Raw genomic sequence first — 19434 nt, 5'->3', positions numbered from 1 at the left:
ATCCAGTATTGGAATTGCTGGATCGAATGGTAGTTCTACTTTTAGTTCTTTAAGGAATCTCCACACCGTTTCCCACAGTGGTTGTACTAGTTTACATTCTCAGCATGAGCAGCTTTTTAAATTAAAAAAACAAAAAAACAAAAACTAACTTCCTGATGAATATGGATTCATAATATCTGTACTCCATTCTGAGGGGACTTCAGATGTTGGCATGATTTACTCCAGTCTGTGTTTTAAAAAGAAAAGGAAGGACACTCCCTAAATCCAATCCCGGCTATAACATTGATAGTTTAAGAAGCGTGAGAGAGCTGCTAGAAATGCCAGTGTTGGAAGTTCTATCAATGTCCTCTCAAGCCTTTATATTACTTATATATACTTATATCAAGTACTCTCAAGCTTTTATATTAAATAGACAGGTGCAGTAGAAAGCTTTCAGGTTGGGTAGATTCTGAAATCAATTTTCAGAAGATTCCAATATTCTTATCTAAGCTGAAAGAAGGTATTAAAACATCATACAAATACCATGGGCATCTCTCAGAACAACTTACATAATATCAGTGTTATCAGTCTTCAAAATTTCTATAATTTCATATGATATCAGTATTATCAGTCTTCAAAATTTCTGTAATTTCATAAAGTCCTTATTCTCTTAGAAACAAATCTACACTTGTTAACCTCAGTGGGAATCATTATACATGTTCCTCTGATTCTTTTTCCATTTTTCCACGTTTTACACATGAGTAAACTCTGAACATAACAAACTTCACAATTCTCCAGTGAGTCAATCTGACGTTGATAGAGCTTCCAATATTGGCACTTCTGGGGGCTCTCTCACACTTCTTAAACCATCAATGTTATAGCAGGGATTGGAATTAGGGAGTGTCATTCCTTTTCTTTTAAAAGCACATACTGGAGTAAAACCATGCCAACATCTGCCATCTAGGGGAAATTCTGAATGGAGGTTCTCCAGTGGAAAAATAGGGAAGCTTTGTTATATAGGGTGAACAGAGGCAAAGAAAATGAAAAACCATTGCTTGAAAACATTACTTGGTCTTGTCCATAATAATATTATATTTTAATAGAGGATGGAAGTCTGGAATTGTCTTTTATATTTAATGGCAGTCATAGGAAGAGGAAATTGCAGTAGGATGTGCATAAACCATCACAACACATTGAGGGATCCCAGGGGAAGGCTTGTGACGGGGGAATCACATAAGCAGGTGCATGATGTCATGTTATTGTCTAATGATAACAAAGAGCCCTTGCCAGTTTCTGAAGACAGACCTGCATGGCTGTAGCTTATATTTTTGTTTGGAAGAAAGAGAAAGTGGACAAAATCCAGAGTCATCTAAAATATAATTTGTATGCTATGGCCTGAAACTTCAGAAATGATCCATAAATATGACAGCAAAAGTAAACAAAATTAAAAATGTTTTGTAGGTCTTTATGAGGCAAAGGCATAAATGAGGTTGTATCAGAAGTTGGGGAACACTGGAGAGGCTGCTTCAAGGCCTGCAGAATTTACTGCAAGTTGATTGAAAATGGTATTAAAAAGAACCTGGAACTTAGAAATGGGGGTGGAGGTTTGGTGAGCCACGGCAGCTTAGAGAAAAGAGAGGCTCTGAGACAAATTCAGAAGTGCCGGTTACGACGCATTGCATAGGGGAGGGAGAGCCACACATGGCACTTGAATCTTCCAGAGTGACTTGCAAAATCTGTTTTAGAACAAATGTATTAGATGCCATTCCATATTATTAGAACTTCTAGAATATTAGAATGTTCCAAATCTTTGCTCAGAAAATAACCTTTTGGGGCAATACAAGGGATTCTTGTACTGATGGAGCTACTCTGTGTCTTGAAGGTATCAATGTCACTATTGGAGTTGTGATACTATATTGTAGTTTTGAAGATGTTATCATTGGGGGAAACTTGGTAAAGAGTACAGAGGTTTCTTTGTATTATTTCTTGCAAGTGCATGTGAATCTACAATTATCTCAATAAGTTTAATTATAAAAAAGAAAATAACCTTTGGTTATAATTTCACTTTTCATGCAGGTATATCTATAGAAAGAAAATATCCTAGTCAAAAAGACCCACGAAAATGTCACCTTCTCTTTAAGTTATTTCTCACGTAGATTCATCAACTGGTACTAATGTTGTGGGCTTGGTGAAAGTGAACTCACTCCAAGAGGTGCTTTCACTCTTAGAATGTAAATAATACTAGTTTTTGGAGTGTGCAAGGCTGAAGACCAGAAACTGGTACATTTTTCAAGGTAGTGTTTACTACCCTGGAAGACAGCCTTCCTGTTCCCTCCAAGAGAATGTCTAATAAGTATGTATGGCACCGCATGTTTCTTTTTAAATTTTACATATTTTGTTGCTTATGGACTTCAAAAATCAGCAAATGGTCAATTTTGAATCCAACAAAAACATTTGGGAACTTTGAAGTATCTCAAGAACTGAGGTGACCTCCGAAGTCCAATAATAATAACCAATTACCAGACACTGTGAATCCTTGGCACAATGTCCTAACGATTGTCCAGCCAATGCTTGAATCCCCGTAGTGTTTAGAATTCACGTTGCCAGAATAATTTTTGCATTAGCTCCTTCCACCCTAGGCCTCCGGCACTTTTTCCTCATTGGGATCATCTGCGAATGGAATGAACCGAAAGGAATTCCTGTGAGGTTCCTACTCTTAGCCTTCTTTTCTCCCAGTGCTTCGTCCTAAAAAAATCACATTAAATTTATTATAAGCTCTGGCATCTGCCTTCCTACTGAACAGATGACATTCTTACCAGGCGTATCTCTTCTCCCTAGCCATTGCAGACTTTAAGATGCTCACTGTTTCTCAAGATCTTCATCACTGCCTTTATTTCTTTACTTTTTTTCACTTTTATTTTAGGTTCAAGGTTTTTTTTTTTTTAATTTTTATGTATGTAGTTTCAATCTTGTTGCCCAGGCTGGAGCACAGTGGCATGATCTCAGCTCACTGCAACCTCCGCCTCCCGGGTTCAAGTGATTCTCCTGCCTCAGCCTCCCGAGCAGCTGGGATTACAGGCATGCGCCACTATGCCCGGCTGCTTTTGTATTTTTAGTAGAGATGGGGTTTCTCCATGTTGGTCAGACTGGTCTCGAACTCCTGACCTCAAGTGATTCACCCACCTCGGCCTCCCAAAGTGCTGGGATTACAGGCGTGAGCCACCACCCCCGGCTGCAGGTTTGTTATATAGGTAAAATGCATGTTTCAGGGTTTGGTGTACAGATATTTTAGTCACCTAGGTAATCAGCATAGTACCTGACAGGCAGTTTTTCGATCCTCACCCTCCTCCCACCCTCCATCCTTAAGTAGACCCAGGTCTCTCTGTTGTCCTCTTCTTTGTGTCCATATTTACTCAATTTTTAGCTCCCACTTATAAGTGGAGAGAACATGCAGTATTTAATTTTCTGTTCCTGTGTTAGTTTGCTTAGAATAATGGCCTCCAGCTCCATCTATGTTGCTGCAAAGGGCATGATCTCATTCTTTTTTTAATATCTGTGCAGTATTCCATGGCGTACATATACCACATTTTCTTTATCTAGTCTACCATTGATAAGCATTTAGGTTTATTCCATGTCTTTGCTATCGTGAAGACCATCACTAACCTTATTAACCACATCTTCTGCTTTGTTAGAATTGAGTTCACAGAACTTTTGCTGGATATTCACAATCTTACCATATTCTAATTTTTCCCCATTTCACCTCAACTTTATTTTTTTCATTTTAACTGAAAGTTTTTGGGCAAAAATCTATAGAGCCATGATATGATGGAGTGTGTTTTGGATATCGGTTTGCTTTTTTTTTTTTTTTATTGTGCTTTAACCTCTGGGATACATGTGCAGAACATGCAGGTTTGTTACATACGGTATACATGTGCCATGGTGGTTTGCTGCACCTATCAACCCATCATCTAGGTTTTAAGCCTGGCATGCATTAGATATTTGTCCTAATGTTCTCCCTTCCCTTGACCCCCACCCCAGACAGGCCCTGGTGTATGTTGTTGCCTTCCCTGTGTCCATGTGTTCTCATTGTTCAACTCCCACTTATGAGTGAGAACATGTGATGTTCGGTTTTCTGTTCCTGTGTTAATTTGCTGAGGATGATGCCTTCCAGCTTCATCCACATTCCTGCAAAGGACATGATCTCAATCTTTTTTTATGGCTGCATAGTATTCCATGGTGTGTATATGCCACGTTTTCTTTATCCAGTCCATCGTTGATGGGCATTTGGGTTTGTTCAAAGTCTTTGCTATTGTAAATGTGTTGCAATAAACATATGTGTGCATGTGTCTATAGTAGAATGATTTATATTCCTGAGGGCATATACCCAGAAATGGGATTGCTGAGTCAAATGCTATTTCTGGTTCTAGATCCTTGAGGAATTGCCACATTGCCTTCCACGATGGTTGAACTGTTTTATATTTCCACCAACAGTGTAAAAGCATTCTGATTTCTCCACAGCCTTGCCAGCATCTATTGTTTCTTGACTTTTTAATAATCGCCATTCTGAGTGGCATGAGATGGTATCTCACTGTTTTTTGATTTGCATTACCTAATGATCAGTGATGTCGAGCTTTTTTTCATATGTTTGTTGGCTGCATGAATGTCTTTTTTTGAGAAGTGTCTGTTCATATCTTTTGCCCACTTTTTGAGGGGCTATGTATTCATCTAAGAAATCTTCACCTAATCTACAGTCCAAAATCTTTTTCCTGTTTCCTTCTAAAAGTTTTGTAGTTTTAGGTTTTGCACTTTGGCCAATGATCCATTTTGAGTTTATTTTTGTATATATGTGATGTATAAATCAAAGTTCTATTTTTTTTTTCTTTTTGGTCATGGATGTTTAATTGTTCCAGCACTGTTTATTCAAAAGACCATAGATTCTCTGTATATTCACTTGCCACCTTGTCAAAAAATCAATTGATAATATACGTGTGAATCTCTTTCTTGTCTCTTAATTTTTTCCATTGAACTATATCTCTCATTTCACCTGTACTTCCCCCAAACAGCTTTGTTTTGGAAAGCAGAAAAATGTTGTATCATTTATGCAACACATGTGAGTTGCTTTAACTCCCTCAACACTGACTTCCTCAGCTTGAACGTGTGGCCACTAATACCTACCTTTTGGGATTGCCTGGGAAAGAGAGAGAGTGTGGACGGAGCAACTACCTCAATACCTAGTGTATAGCAGGCTCTCAGTAAACGTCGGCAACTCACCCATTGATTCCCCCTGTTGGAAAGTTAATAACCTGGCAGAGAATTCCAGATACATCCTCTAGGAAGATCACACATCTCTGTCACATCAAGTGGTTCACTCACCCAAAGCACTTTCATGTCTCTTAAGAAGGTGGCCACAGCCAAAGCCTCTTAGTGTTCTCCCAAAGCTGAGTTAGCTCTTGTACTGCTGCATCCCCTGGCTATTCTCTTTCTTATTCAGTTTCTCATCAGAAGATCCAGGATCCCTCATTTGGGAACCAGCCTATTGCCCATCTTGACTTTAAAAGTACATAATTTCTTCCCATTTTCTTCTTTCTACCATTTCTCCCCTTTTTTTTTTCTGAAAACTCTGATTTCGACTTCCTTTAGCATAATTGACTTTATCTTCTTTATCTCATAAAACACAGGAAGTTATTTTGTTTCCTTTTATGGCCCAGAGATCATGATTTGATCAAAGGGCATAAATCCATTGCATGGTTACCTTAATTCTTAGGGTTCTGTACAAATTTATCTTCCCTTAACGAAGTTCGTGTTAGGAAACAAAATTGCCCCAAAGTTTGGGAACCCAGGAAGCATGGTCCAATCTTGTGTGCTTTGCAAAGGTGATTCTTAATCCTAATTTCTGTTAAGGTGAATGAAATGATACCCAGACGCTCAACCATGACAGCAAAGAGGAGGTTCCTCCTGGTGAGGGTAGGGCCAGGAACACCCATGGTGCTCACACTAGTTGTTGGTGACAGATTCTTCAGTGGTGGATCGGAATCCAGAGATGTAAAGCTCTTTTCATGGACTAGAACACTTTTAAAATTTTTGTTTATTTTTATATTTTATTTTACTCTAAGTTCTGGGATACATGTGCAGAACGTGCAGGTTTGTTACATTGGTATACATGTGCCATGGTGGTTTGCTGCACCTATCAACCCATTATCCAGGTTTTAAGCCCCTCATGCATTAGGTATTTGTCCTAATTCTCTCCCTCCCCTTGCCCCCCTTCCCCCCAATAAGCCCCAGTGTGTGATGTTCCCCTTCTTGTGTCCGTGTGTTCTCATTATTCAACTCCCACGTATAAGTGAGAACATGCAGTGTTTGGTTTTCTGTGTCTGTGTTAGTTTGCTGAGGATGATTGCTTCCAGCTTCATCCATGTCCCTGCAAAGGATATGATCTCAATCTTTTTATGGCTGCGTAGTATTCCATGGTGTATATGTGCCACATTTTCTTTATCTAGTCTATCATTGATGGACATTTAGGTTCGTTCCAAGTCTTTGCTAATGTAAATAGTGCTGCAGTAAACATACATGTGCAGATGTCTTTACAGTAGAATGATTTATAATCCTTCTGGTATATACCCAGTAATGGGATTGCTGGGTCAAATGGTATTTCTGGTTCTAGATCCTTGAGGAATAGCCACACTGTCTTGCACAATGGTTGAACGAATTCACACTCCCACCAACAGTGTAAAAGCATTCCTAGAACTCTTAAAGGTGGTCTCTAATGGTCATAGAGGTGGGGAGAGTATTTGGGAAGTGCTTTGTAGATAGAAAAGTGTTTGCTTGAGATGTGACTTAAAATGTACGTGTTCCCTGCACTCAATCACCACTGTTGCATGTACCTGTAGAAAAATGTTTTTAAAAAAGTGTCCTTGACCTGGATTCAAAGGACCTGGTCATTGAACCTTCTTTTGTCTATTGCTAGTTGTATGGCACATCATTTTCTCATCACTAAAATGTTTGCTCTGTGCAACTTGTAGGTCATTGTGCGACTTGAACAAGATAATAAATATAAACCACAACTCAAAAGTAAGGCTTCACAAAGCAACTGCTGCAAACAAACAAACAAATGGAACAAAAATCATACCATAAGATGCAGGATAATATAAATTTTATTAGGAAAGACCAGGTAGGGAGACAATTAAAAGTGATCATGAAAGAGTTTAGTAATCTGGCAGAGGCTACTAAATAAAATGCACATATCTAAAAAGGTGATCAGTATTGATCATTATAGAGAGTTAGATGTGTAGTCTTAAGAATTTTTTTTAAGTTCCACAGGGGCAAAAGCTGATGACCACTTCCTGTGACTGAGACCATGTGTCCATGTCAATTAGGTGGAGCTGACTGACCACCATCTGGCACATTAATCCAGAGGAAATGAAGAAGAATAAAAGTGAAGTAGACTGCATACCTTCAGTAGAATCCCAAGCATGGTAGGAAGAAGATGATCACAAAGTTCAATGTCAGAATGTTTTTTCTCAGAAAAGCTTAGGGAATGTTTCTTGGGGGCATAGGAATTTTGACAGAATGTTTCAGGAAATATGTCTCTGGTGGGTGGTGGGTCTGCAGCAAGTGGATCAGCAGCAGGAAGGCTGGCAGCAGCTGGAGACACAGCAAGGACTGCAGCAACAGCTGGGGCGACAACAGGTGGTCCTGCAGCAGGTGGTCTGGCAGCAGGTGGGACGGCAGCAGGTGGTCTGGCAGCAGGTGGGACGGCAGCAAGGCAGACAACAGCTGGACTCGTTGCAAGTTTGGCTACAGCAGCTGGACCCACCGCAGGTTGGCTGACAACAGGGTGTGCTGAAGCAGCTGGTCACACAGGATGGTTGGCAGCAGGTGGGCTGGCAGCAGGTGGTTCTACAAGTGGTTTGACAGCATGCTGGGCGGCAGCAAGGCTGGTAGCAGCTCGACCCACAGGTGGGCTGACAGCAGGTGGTCCTGCAGCAGGTGGTTTGACAGCAAGTTGGGCGGCAGCAAGATTGGCAGCAGCTGGACCCACAGGTAGGCTGGTAGCAGCTGGACCCACAGCAGGTGGGCTGGCAAGAGGTGTTCCTGCAGCAGGTAGTTTGATAGCAAGTCGGGTGGCAGCAAGGCTGACAGCAACTGGATCCACAAATAGGCTGACAGCAGCTGGACCCACAGCTGGTTTGGCCACAGTAGCTGGGCCCACAGCAGGAGGGCTGGCAGCAGCTGGTCACACAGGTGGGCTGGCAGCAGGTGTTTTGACAGCAAGTTGGGCGGCAGCAAGGCTGGCAGCAGCTGGTCACACAGGTGGGCTGGCAGCAGGTGTTTTGACAGCAAGTTGGGCGGCAGCAAGGCTGGCAGCAGCTGGACACACAGCAGGAGGGCTGGCAGCAGGGTGTGCTGCTGCAGGTGGTCACACAGGTGGGCTTCCAGCAGGTGGTCCTGCAGCAGGTGGTCCTGCAGCACGTAGGCTGGCAGCAAGAGGAACAGCAGTGGGTCATGGTGTCAGGGATGGAGGGTGGGCTCCTGTTCAGAGGTGAGTTTCCAAGAATCTGATGACCCCTTCTAATATCTGGACCTTTTATACACTGGTTCCCAAATTTGGAACCAATGAGCAGAATTTTCCTGGTTATTATTTATGACATTATTTTTCATCACCTATAGGGAATTGCCCAGGGAGGAAGTGTTCCTTAAGTGCTATGAATCTTCTGAAAATAAATGATTCTTCTACTTAATAGATAACCCATAAGAACTTGTTTCCAGAAGTGAGAGAGGTGATCAACATCAATAGCATCATTTAACTAAAGTATATATTTTTATTTATTATCATTTTATTGTTGTTATTACTTTAGAGACAAGGTTTTGCTCTGTCACTCAGGCTGGTGTGCAGTGGCACGATCACAGCTCACTGTGGCCTTGAACTCCTGAAATCAAGCGATCCTCCCAGAGTGATGGGATTACAGGCATGAGCTGCTGTGCCTCCCCTGAATTACCATTCTTTAAGACAGAGTACGTTGACTGATCCCCTGACAACTGAAACTAACTTGAAGCGGCCAGAACTATTGTCACCACCTACGTTTTCCCCTCCAGCACTAGAACATGGTGATTAACTCAAGGTGACAAATGTAAACCATATTTTAAAATATTTTGAGTTAAAATTTATTTTTCATCAAATTTTTCATCTGTGTCACACAAACACAGATTCAATGATGCTAATTCTAATAGTAACAGCAACTCCACTTTGGTACCTCAATTCCTGAAACAGGGGACTGGGCTCAATTGTAACTGACATAATCTTTTCCATGCTGACCTCCACATCTGTTGATGGCCCTGAGTACAAACATGCCTGGGTAACATGCTTGGGTAACATGCCTGGGTAATATGTCTGGGTACATGATGTTTATGTTTAGTGGTGCAAATAAAAGTTTAAAAGCAGTTAGTCAGAAAACTGAAATATTTTGCTTTGAATTGCAGTTTAAAAATACACACACCATTGTGTGTTTTAAATGCAGGAACAAACAGGACGAGAATGACTCCATCATGTGTATTAATGGGGAAAAGACAGAATAAGTTGTATAATGTTTTGGACGCTTAGCAATTTCCATATCTGGCTAATCTTTTGAAATAAAGAGTTTCTTATTTTCACTGGCAACAAAATGGTCCTTTGATACAGCTTGATTTGCTTTGACTTAAATTGTGGCTAAAAATTTCTGCCATCTCTGCTGCTGAGGCATCCTGACTTTAGCTGCGAAGGTGGACACAGCCCCCGTTTGCTGGTCCAGCATATGGGTAATGGCATTGCCAGTTCATCCTGTAAAAGGACCTGGTGCAGTTCATTGAGTCAGAATGAAGTTATAGTAAAGGAGGGGATGGGGTGGAGTATTCTTCACTTGTGTCTCCATCCTGAGAATGGGTTTGGCACATAGTTGGAACCAAAACACGATTATTGAATGAACAACTTTACATTCACTAGCTTGATTTTTTTTTTTTTTTTTTTGAGATGAAGTCTTACTCTGTTGCCCAGGCTGGAGTGCAGGGGCGTGATCTTGGCTGACTGCAATCTCCGCCTCCCGGGTTCAAGTGATCCTCCTGCCTCAGCCTCCTGAGTAGCTGGGACTATAGGCATGTGACACCACTCCCAGCAGCTAATTTTTTGTATTTTTAGTAGAGATGGACTTTCACCATGTTGGCCAGGCTGGTCTTGAACTCCTGACCTCAGGGGATTCACCCACCTCAGCCTCCCAAAGTGCTGGGATTACAGGCATGAGCCACTACACCCAGCCCTAGCTTGAAAATTTGGACTAACAACCATTTGCCATAGGAGTGGAGAATTAGGGCATTGGTTTGGAAAAGAAACAAAATGAATAATTCTATTCTGAACAAGTTAAATTTGAAGCCACGTGCCTTAAATGTTTTTTAGCTTCTTCATAATTTACAAGTGTGCTATGCTGATTTCATTAGCAGCTATTTGCTATAACGTATCAGGGTCTAATTTTTTGGGTATTAACATATCCATGTTTACATCTATTTTAAGTACTGTCCAAAGTGAAGGGACTGTGGCTGTGCAGCTCATTCAGGAGCAGGAAACTAAATGGTTGGAACACAAAAGAATGACTCGTCCTATGCTCAGAATATCAAATGACACACTCTGAAAAGTATAAGAGGGAATGGATGAGATGATGTTAAGACAAAAAAGGAAGAAAAAATGGTGCTTTTAGGGACAAACAACTGATTAAATGGAAATTACCTTTGCACCCATTTAAAAAACCAAGGCTAACTGCTACAATGTCATACTTCAATCAGAGAGTCTGATAATTTCTCTTTAGGTAAGATAAACAATAGCCAGAAAATAACCCAGGTTATTTGGCAAGTCTTCAGCAGAGTAGAGAAGGAAACTTGGAAAGAAGAAGGCTTATGAACTTTGGTACCTTAGGCTACTGAAAACCCACATCCAGAACGTCCACCTTCTGACATCATGGTCAGCTCCTGCTGCAGCTCCTTCTGCTCTCACCAGAGGCGTGGTTAAGACCTCTACCAAGAGATCTGCTGCCATACCAGCTGCTGCCAGAGCACCTGCTGCAAGACCATTTGCTGCTGCTGCAGCTTCTGTGGGTCCAGTTGCTACCATCCAGTCTGCTGTCACACCACCAATCTCCTGTGGATCCTGTTGTTGAATTTCACTCCTGACCACCAGCCTGAGTCAACCGCTGTGTTGAAAACATAGTCCTTTTAAGGAGAAGGGTTATCTCTAAGCTGTCTCCCCTGCCTTCAGACAGAGAGGGCTAACTATCTCTAAACAAACAAATGACCATAGAACTGTGGCTCAGTTAGACCAGAATCCCAAGCCTATGATACCTGCACTTGTTTTGACCTTGACAGTGACTTCCTTATGATACATTAATTAGGTCTGAAAAACATTAATATTCTTGTTGGCATAAACAGTTGGGCCACATTCAAACTAAGTACAAAAATCCTGTTATAAATAGGAAAATGATAAAACCACAATCATAGCAGAGACTTTAAACACTCTATTTCAAAAACGGTCATTTGAAGAAGAAAAGTAAACAAAGATATGGAGAATTTGAGTAAAATCATTAATAACTTAGATGGAATGGATATTTTTATACCATCTTATGCCTAACAAATAGAATTTTCATAATTTTTATATATACCCCAGTCATAAAATATGTCCATAAAAATATATTCTAAATATGTTCTTGTATCCTTTCTTCCATCCCCTCTTCCCTCCTTCCTGAATAATTCGGTCTAAATGGAAAGTAGGTGTCTGCATGGGATAGGGATGGCCTAAAGAAATAACATTCTTAATTTCTTTTGTTAAAATTAACATCATTTTGCACATACAGAGAAATTGCAAGAATAGGTCAAAGAGGTTTCTTTGGTGATAAAAAGAAAGTGATGCTTCACTGCCTCTAAGCATGAGTGTGTGTTGCCTACATCAAGGGCTTTCCCTTCTATAACCCCAATAGAATTTAAAATCAGGCTTTATTCTTGCAAACAATGTTGCAAAGAATACCAGTGAACTTATATCTTGGAGCGTATGTATAGGTGCATGTGTTGAATACATTTCTAGAAGTGAAACGGTTCAATCAAAACACATGCACATTTCAAAATATGGTAAATTAATTCAAGATACTGTTAAATTTCAGATTCTGTTAATTACCATCTAAAGAAGTTGCCTCAATTTAGATCCCTGCCAACTGTGTATTAAAATGTCAATTTCCTTATAATTTTACTAATTTATTGAAGTTTTTAAACTTAAATATTTTACATTTGTCATCACAAATAGCAAGTATTCACTGCCATATCCCCAGAGCATGCAGTAGAAGCTGGCACACAGTAAGTATTCAGTAGATGGTTTGATGAATGAATAAGTTGTTCAGTTAAGCAATGGCAACAAAAGCCAAAATTGACAAATGGGATCTAATTAAACTAAAGAGCTTCTGCACAGCAAAAGAAACTACCATCAGAGTGAACAGGCAACCTACAGAATGGGAGAAAATTTTTGCAATCTACTCATCTGACAAAGGGCTAATATCCAGAACCTACAAAGACCTTAAACAAATTTACAAGAAAAAAACAAACAACCCCATCAAAAAGTGGGCAAAGGATATGAACAGACAGTTCTCAAAAGAAGACATTCATACAGCCAACAGACACATGAAAAAATGCTCATCATCACTAGCCATCAGAGAAATGCAAATAAAAACCACAATGAGATACCATCTCACACCAATTAGAATGGCAATCATTAAAAAGTCAGGAAACAACAGGTGCTGAAGAGGATGTGGAGAAATAGGAACACTTTTACACTGTTGGTGGGACTGTAAACTAGTTCAACCATTGTGGAAAACAGCGTGGCAATTCCTCAAGGATCTAGAACTAGAAATACCATTTGACCCAGCCATCTCATTACTGGGTATATACCGAAAAGATTATAAATCATGCTGCTATAAAGACACATGCACACGCATGTTTATTGTGGCACTATTCACAATAGCAAAGACTTGGAATCAACCCAAATGTCCATCAGTGACAGACTGGATTAAGAAAATGTGGCACATATACACCATGGAATACTATGCAGTCATAAAAAAGGATGAGTTTCGTGTCCTTTGTAGGGACATGGATGCAGCTGGAAACCATCATTCTCAGCAAACTATCGCAAGAACAGAAAACCAAACACCACATGTTCTCACTCATAGGTGGGAACTGAACAATGAGATCACTTGGACACAGGAAGGGGAACATCACACATTGGGGCCTATTGTGGGGGTGCAGAGGGATAGCATTAGGAGGTATACCTAACGTAAATGATGAGTTAAAGGGTGCAGCACACCAACATGGCACATGTATACATATGTAACAAACCTGCACATTGTGCACATGTACCCTAGAACTTGAAGTATAATAATTTGAAAAAAATCCTTAAATTATGAGTGAGACTCAACATCTTTCAGAAGCTCAAAAGGCATTTAAATTTCTTTTTTCAGGGAAATGACTGTTAATATCCTTTACTCAATTTTCTGTTTGGTTGTTGGGTTTTTTTTTTTCTCATTGAGGTGTAAGAGGTATTCATACATTAAGAAAATTAGCTCATTTATTTTTAGATTGGCTAAAGTATTATAATTTATTTTCAGCTTGCTCTTTAGCCTTCTTTTTCAATCAGGCATTTAAATTTTTTTCTGTTGCAAATTTTTTCAATCCTTGTCTTCATTGCTATTAAGTTTTTCTGTATTAGAAAATCCACTCCACTTCTAATATTTTAAGACAATTTCTGCTGTTTTCTTCTAGTCATTTCACAGTTTATTTTTCTCAGAAGAATCTTCAGAAAACAAGAAACATCATCCCATTTGAGGACTGCTGTGATACACACAGTTTCCAGGATGACACACAGAATGCTGAGTTCTAAGTGATCTGTCACCTGACAATCGGCTGGATGAGTAAGATTACAAGTATTTGAAATTAGGTGACACATAGAAGAAGACAAGAGGAGGAGGAAAGACTGGATTGGCCAAATCCTAACACAGAGAAAGAATAAAAGTGCATTCCACCTTTTATACAGATTTTTTTCCCACAATTAACCAATTTCATAATTGCCTATCTATTAAGATAAATAAAAACAAGGAAATAGCTTTTATGTGGTGACAGCAGCTCCTCGGCTGAGTATAAAAGTGGACATGGGATAAGGGGACTCCCACATTCGAAAAACTCACAGTCTTGGAAACCTACCCAGAACCTCCACCCTCTGACACCATGGTTAACTCTTGTTGTGGCTCTGCCTGCTCCGAACAGGGCTGTGATCAAGGCCTCTGCCAAGAGACCTGCTGCCGCCCCAGCTGCTGCCAGACTACCTGCTGCCGCCCCAGCTGTGTTGTATCCAGCTGCTGCCGCCCATCCTGCTGTCAGACTACCTGCTGCCAGACCACTTGCTGTCGCCCCAGCTGCTGCCGCCCAGTCTGCTGTCAGACCACCTGCCGCCCCAGCTGTGGTGTGTCCAGCTGCTGCTGCCCACTCTGCTGTCAGACTACCTGCTGCCGTACAACTTGCTGCCGCCCCAGCTGCTGTGGATCCTCTTATTGAACCTCATATTGGACTATCAACCATGAGCCAGCCACCATCACACCAATATGAAAGTGTCATTTATACCAACTTGTCCATGTGTTAAATGGCCACCAGCTTTATTATCCTGTTATTCCACTAAGCAACTGGTGAAAGGGCATGCATCTACATTTCATACCACTCATTTTTTCTGTGGATCTCTTTCCAGTATTCAGACCTCAGATGCATGATGCAGCTGGACTAAACCTCTAAGTCTCTGATTGTTATGCTTGACTTGACCTTCAAAATTACATATTAACTGTTCTTCAATAAATACTATCTTAACATCAGAAATTCTATTTTCTTTTTTCAATTATTTTTGAGCATTGGTTGTCAGTTTATTTTTTAGCATTATTTCTCTCAAGATAAAGACAAGTTTGGGTTCCCCCATGACCAGGAAAGAAAGCTGATTTTGTAAATATAATCTAATGCCTATATTATAGAAAGGACTTCATAAATTTTTCAAAAGAAGATAACTCACTGTATTTAACTAACAAAAGTTTCGTATTCAATCAATAAAATGATTGATTATCTGTCATGTTCATTGCACTGTTGGGCTCTGGAGATCACATCAAGATTTGGGAGGCACAGGAGCTTCCTACAAGGAGCTCACCATCTAATCTTGGAAATAAGAAGAAAGAGCAAAGGAGATAGATTATGTTGGGTAGTACTGATCAGAGGAGAACTTTCCGTCTTGGAGAAGAGTAAGACGTAAGGAATAGATATATACACACATTTAATAATAGAATGAGTTAAGTCAGTACAGGGAAGATGTACAGGTCACAGACCCATGAAATGAAGAGGAGGAAAATATAGGAAAATGTTTACATTCTTATAAGGACAAGAGTGAGACGAGCTAAGAAACAGTTGCTGTTGACCAAATGTGGTGGAGGTTAAACTTCGCTGGCCTCATCCCATCCCCTCTATGTTAATGACATGAAAGTCATAGGCAAATGAGGAAGCTCTTAGTCAAAGGTGGAGCCACACATGGACAAGGAAATATCCTCTTTGGGGAAGAGTCAGGGAGGAGTTGAGTAAGGGTTTGAATGGTAGGCAATGGTAGAGTTGTAAAGGAGAAGGACTCAGGCTGTAATTTTAAGCTGTGAGCTAAGAACGCACTCTTGGGATATGCTTAGACTCTACAGGCTTCTTGTATCTCAGGTAAGCTTGGTCATATTCAGGCAAGCAAAACGTATGTCTCCTGTAGCCACATGGCTTTGCTTGTTCTGCCTGATGTCACTTCTACATGAAAAAAATATATACTTGAGCAAAATACAGGAGTCAATAGAATAAAAATTATCCTAAGGAAAGGACCAAAAAAATTATAGATGTTCTAAAATGGGGAAATAATATCCCTTTCAGTAATGATAATAATCATGAAGGATCATAAAATACGGGCAGGAGTGCAGTAAACAGTAATGCCAAGCCTGTCAAGGTGAAGCATAGATGCAGTGGAAAGTCATTGCAAATGATGGGGGAGCCACTCAGCTCATGGGTAGACAGCAGGAAGGTAAAGCGAGAAATATTGGTAGATTTCTCATTTTGATTAGTATAATTGCCATAGTAATGCATTTATACTTAAATACCAATTACTGTCCACACTTGTCTGGGATAGGTGAAGCAAATTGTCAAGAAATGTTATGTGTTGTCTCTACAGCTTGTGTTGCCGTGTTTAGAGCAGCCTCTCATCTCCCCATGACGAGTGAATGTCTTACCCAAGGCAGCCTAGCTCCAAGGCAGACCTCTGGTTGTTTTCTCTGTTCTTTAGCAACTGCTTTCCCTTTGGAAGTACAAACTTATCACAGTTTCTCATGTTTTCGAGATAATTGCCATTCCATAACCAAATAATATCAAATGGCCAAAGAGTTAAGGACTTTAGTTAGAAGCAAAACTTAGACAAGGACGAAGAAGAAAATGGCAAAAATTAAAGTACATTATCATATCAGTAGAGCAATACGGCATTAGCATCATAAAGAAAGTCACAATCTTTTTTTTTTTCTGAGACGGAATCTCAGAATCTCGCTCTGTCGTCCAGGCTGGAGCGCGTGGCCTGATCTCAGCTCACCGCAAGCTCCGCCTCCCGGGTTCACGCCATTCTTCTGCCTCAGCCTCCCGAGTAGCTGGGACTACAGGCGCCCACCACCAAGTCTGCCTAATTTTTTTGCATTTTTAGTAGAGATAGGGTTTCACCGTGTTAGCCAGGATGGTCTCGATCTCCTGACCACGTGATCCGCCCGCCTTGGCCTCCCAAAGTGCTGGGATTACAGGCGTGAGCCACCGAAAGTCACATTCTTAAATTCAATATTTGATTAGTAGTCATTTACACTGAGGCAGTCATTGCTGTCTCATTAAGATTCTCATTGCACATTTCTTGCTTGTTAATACTCAGGCAAGTGTACACACATCTGTTTCAAATGGCAAGGGCTGAGAAATCTGTCAATGCAAACTCTGTATGATTGTGATTTTGTTCCTTTATCATAAACAGTTTTGTAGTATATAAAAACTGCATTTGTTTTGTTTAACTTTAATTTCGTTACTTCTTATGCCAGTTGCATCAATCAAAATATGGAATATTTCCATCACCACAAGAATCTCTAATGTTGTCCTTTTATAACCACACACACTTCCCTCCCACTTCCACCTTCTTGTTAACTCCTTGAAATCACTGATTTGTTCTCCATTTCCGTAATTTTCTCATTTCAAGAATTACATATAAATGGAAACATATAGCATGAAACTTTTTGGACTTGCCTATTTCACCCAGCATAATTTTCCGTTGATTCATCCTGGCTATTGAGTGTATCAATAGTGCATTATTTTTTGTCACTGAGAAATATTCCATAGTACAGAGATACCACAGCTTGTGTAACCATTCACCCACCAAAAGACATCTGGTTGTTTCCAGTCTTTGGCTATCGTGAATGAAGTTGCTATAAACATTCATGAACAGGTTATGGTGTACACATGTCTTCATTTCTCTGATATAAATGTCAAGGAGTGCAATTGCTAGGTCTTATGAGAGTTGCATATTTAGTTTTCCAAGAAACTGCCATTTTTCCAGAATGGCTATACCATTTTACATTCCCACCAGGAATGTATGAGTGATGCAATTTCTCCACGTCCTTATTAGCATTTGGTGGTGTCTCTTTTTTATTTTAGCAGCTATGATAGGTGTGTAGTGATATCTCCCCTGGTTTTAATTTGCATTTCCCTAAGAGCTCATGATGTTGAACATCTTTTCATGTGCTGCTTTGCCATTCGTATAAATTCTTCAGTGAAATAACCCTTCGTGTCTTTTGTCCATGCTCAAATTGGACTCTGCTTTTTTATTGCTGAATTTGAGAGTTCTTCATATATTCCAGAAACTAGTACTTTGTCAGGAATGTGGTTGACAAATACTTTCTGCTACTCTATAGTCGCCTTTTAATCTTCTTAACAGCATGTTTCACAGAAAAAAGGTTTTTAATTTTCACGAAGTCCAATTCATCAATTTTGTCATTTATGAATTGGTATTTTCACTGTTAAGAGTAAGAAATATTTGTCTAGCCCTAGATGCCCCAAATCTTCTCCTATGTGTTTTCTCCTAAAAGTTTTACAGTTTTATGTTTTACACTTAAGTCCATGGTGCATTGTGACTTACGTTTGTAATGAGGTGTGAGATTTAGGCAGAAGTTTGTGTGTGTGTGTGTTTTTGTTTGGGGGATATGTATGTCCAATTTCTCCAGTGCCATTTGCTGAGAAAGGCTATCTTCCTCTATTGAATGACTCCTTCACCTTTGTCAAAAATCAGTTGGGGCTGGGCTTGGTGGCTCCTGCCTGTAATCCTAGCACTTTGGGAGGCTGAGGCAGGAGGATCTCTTGAGGGCAGGAGTTCAAAACCAGCCTGGCCAACATGGTGAAACCCTGTCTCTACTAAAAATACAAAAAATATTCAGGCATTGTGGTGGGCACCTGTAATCCCAGCTACTCAGGAGGCTGAGGCACGAGAATCACTTGAACCTGGGAGGTGGAGGTTGCAGTGAGCTGAGATCATGCCATTGCACTCCAGCCTGGGCAACAGAGCAGAATCTGTCTCAAAAAAACAAAAATCAGTTGGGCATATTTGTGTAGGTATGCATCATCACCGTCTTTTAATTGGTAATTCTATTCCTATCATATTTATTGTAATATATTTAGCCTCAGTTTTTAAAAGCGCTTTATTGATATGTAATTCACATACTGTTTAATTCATCATTTAACATATGTAATATATTGTTTTTACACAAACAACTTTGTGCAACCATCACCATAATTTAATCCTTCCTTTCTTGCTTTCCCCTCTCTCCCTCCCTCCCATCTTTCTTTCCTTCCTTCCTTTCTTTTTCTCTCTCTCTCGCTCTCTTTTTCTTTCTTTTTCCCTTCCTTCCTTCCTTCCTTCCTTCCTTCCTTCCTTCCTTCCTTCCTTCCTTCCTTTCTTTCTTTCTTTCTTTCTTTCTTTCTTTCTTTCTTTCTTTCTTTCTTTCTTTCTCTCTTTCTCTCTTTCTCTCTTTCTCTCTTTCTCTCTTTCTCTCTTTCTTTCTTGATAGGGTCTCTGTAACCCAGGCTGGAGTGCAGTGGCACAGTCATAGCTCACTGCAGCCTTGAACTCTGGGACTCCAGTGATTCTCCCACCTCAGCCTTCTGAAGAGCTGGGACTACAGGTACATGCCACTACACTCAGCTAAATTTTTTTTATTTTTTACTTTTTGTAGAGATGAGGTCTCACTATGTTGCCCAGGCTGGTCTTGAACTCCAGGCCTCAAGTAATCCTCCCACCTTTGCCTCCCAAAGTGCTGGGATTACAGGCATGAGCCA

The 19434-nt window shown here is 40.2% G+C and overlaps 2 protein-coding genes across 2 annotated transcripts; one reads left to right on the top strand and one right to left on the bottom strand.

Moving 5' to 3' along the window:
- Positions 1–7155: 7155 nt before the first annotated feature.
- Positions 7156–11720, bottom strand: KRTAP9-1 (keratin associated protein 9-1). The gene has a single exon (XM_028836464.2). It carries the CDS (start codon positions 8481–8483, stop codon positions 7596–7598), a length of 888 nt encoding a protein of 295 aa, XP_028692297.2. The 5' UTR covers positions 8484–11720; the 3' UTR covers positions 7156–7595.
- Positions 11721–14241: 2521 nt separating this feature from the next.
- Positions 14242–14723, top strand: KRTAP4-1 (keratin associated protein 4-1). The gene is given in 1 exon segment (NM_001193889.1): positions 14242–14723. A coding segment is annotated over 1 exon segment (327 nt). The 5' UTR covers positions 14242–14256; the 3' UTR covers positions 14584–14723.
- Positions 14724–19434: the final 4711 nt, after the last annotated feature.

Source organism: Macaca mulatta, chromosome 16 (assembly GCF_049350105.2).
Source record: "Macaca mulatta isolate MMU2019108-1 chromosome 16, T2T-MMU8v2.0, whole genome shotgun sequence".
NCBI lineage: Eukaryota > Metazoa > Chordata > Mammalia > Primates > Cercopithecidae > Macaca > Macaca mulatta.
This window is presented reverse-complemented; position numbering and strand designations above follow the sequence as displayed.

Excerpts from the sequence above, each read along its gene's own strand:
- KRTAP9-1 (XM_028836464.2), bottom strand. The coding sequence starts at position 8,483 with ATGACCCACTGCTGTTCCTCTTGCTGCCAGCCTACGTGCTGCAGGACC.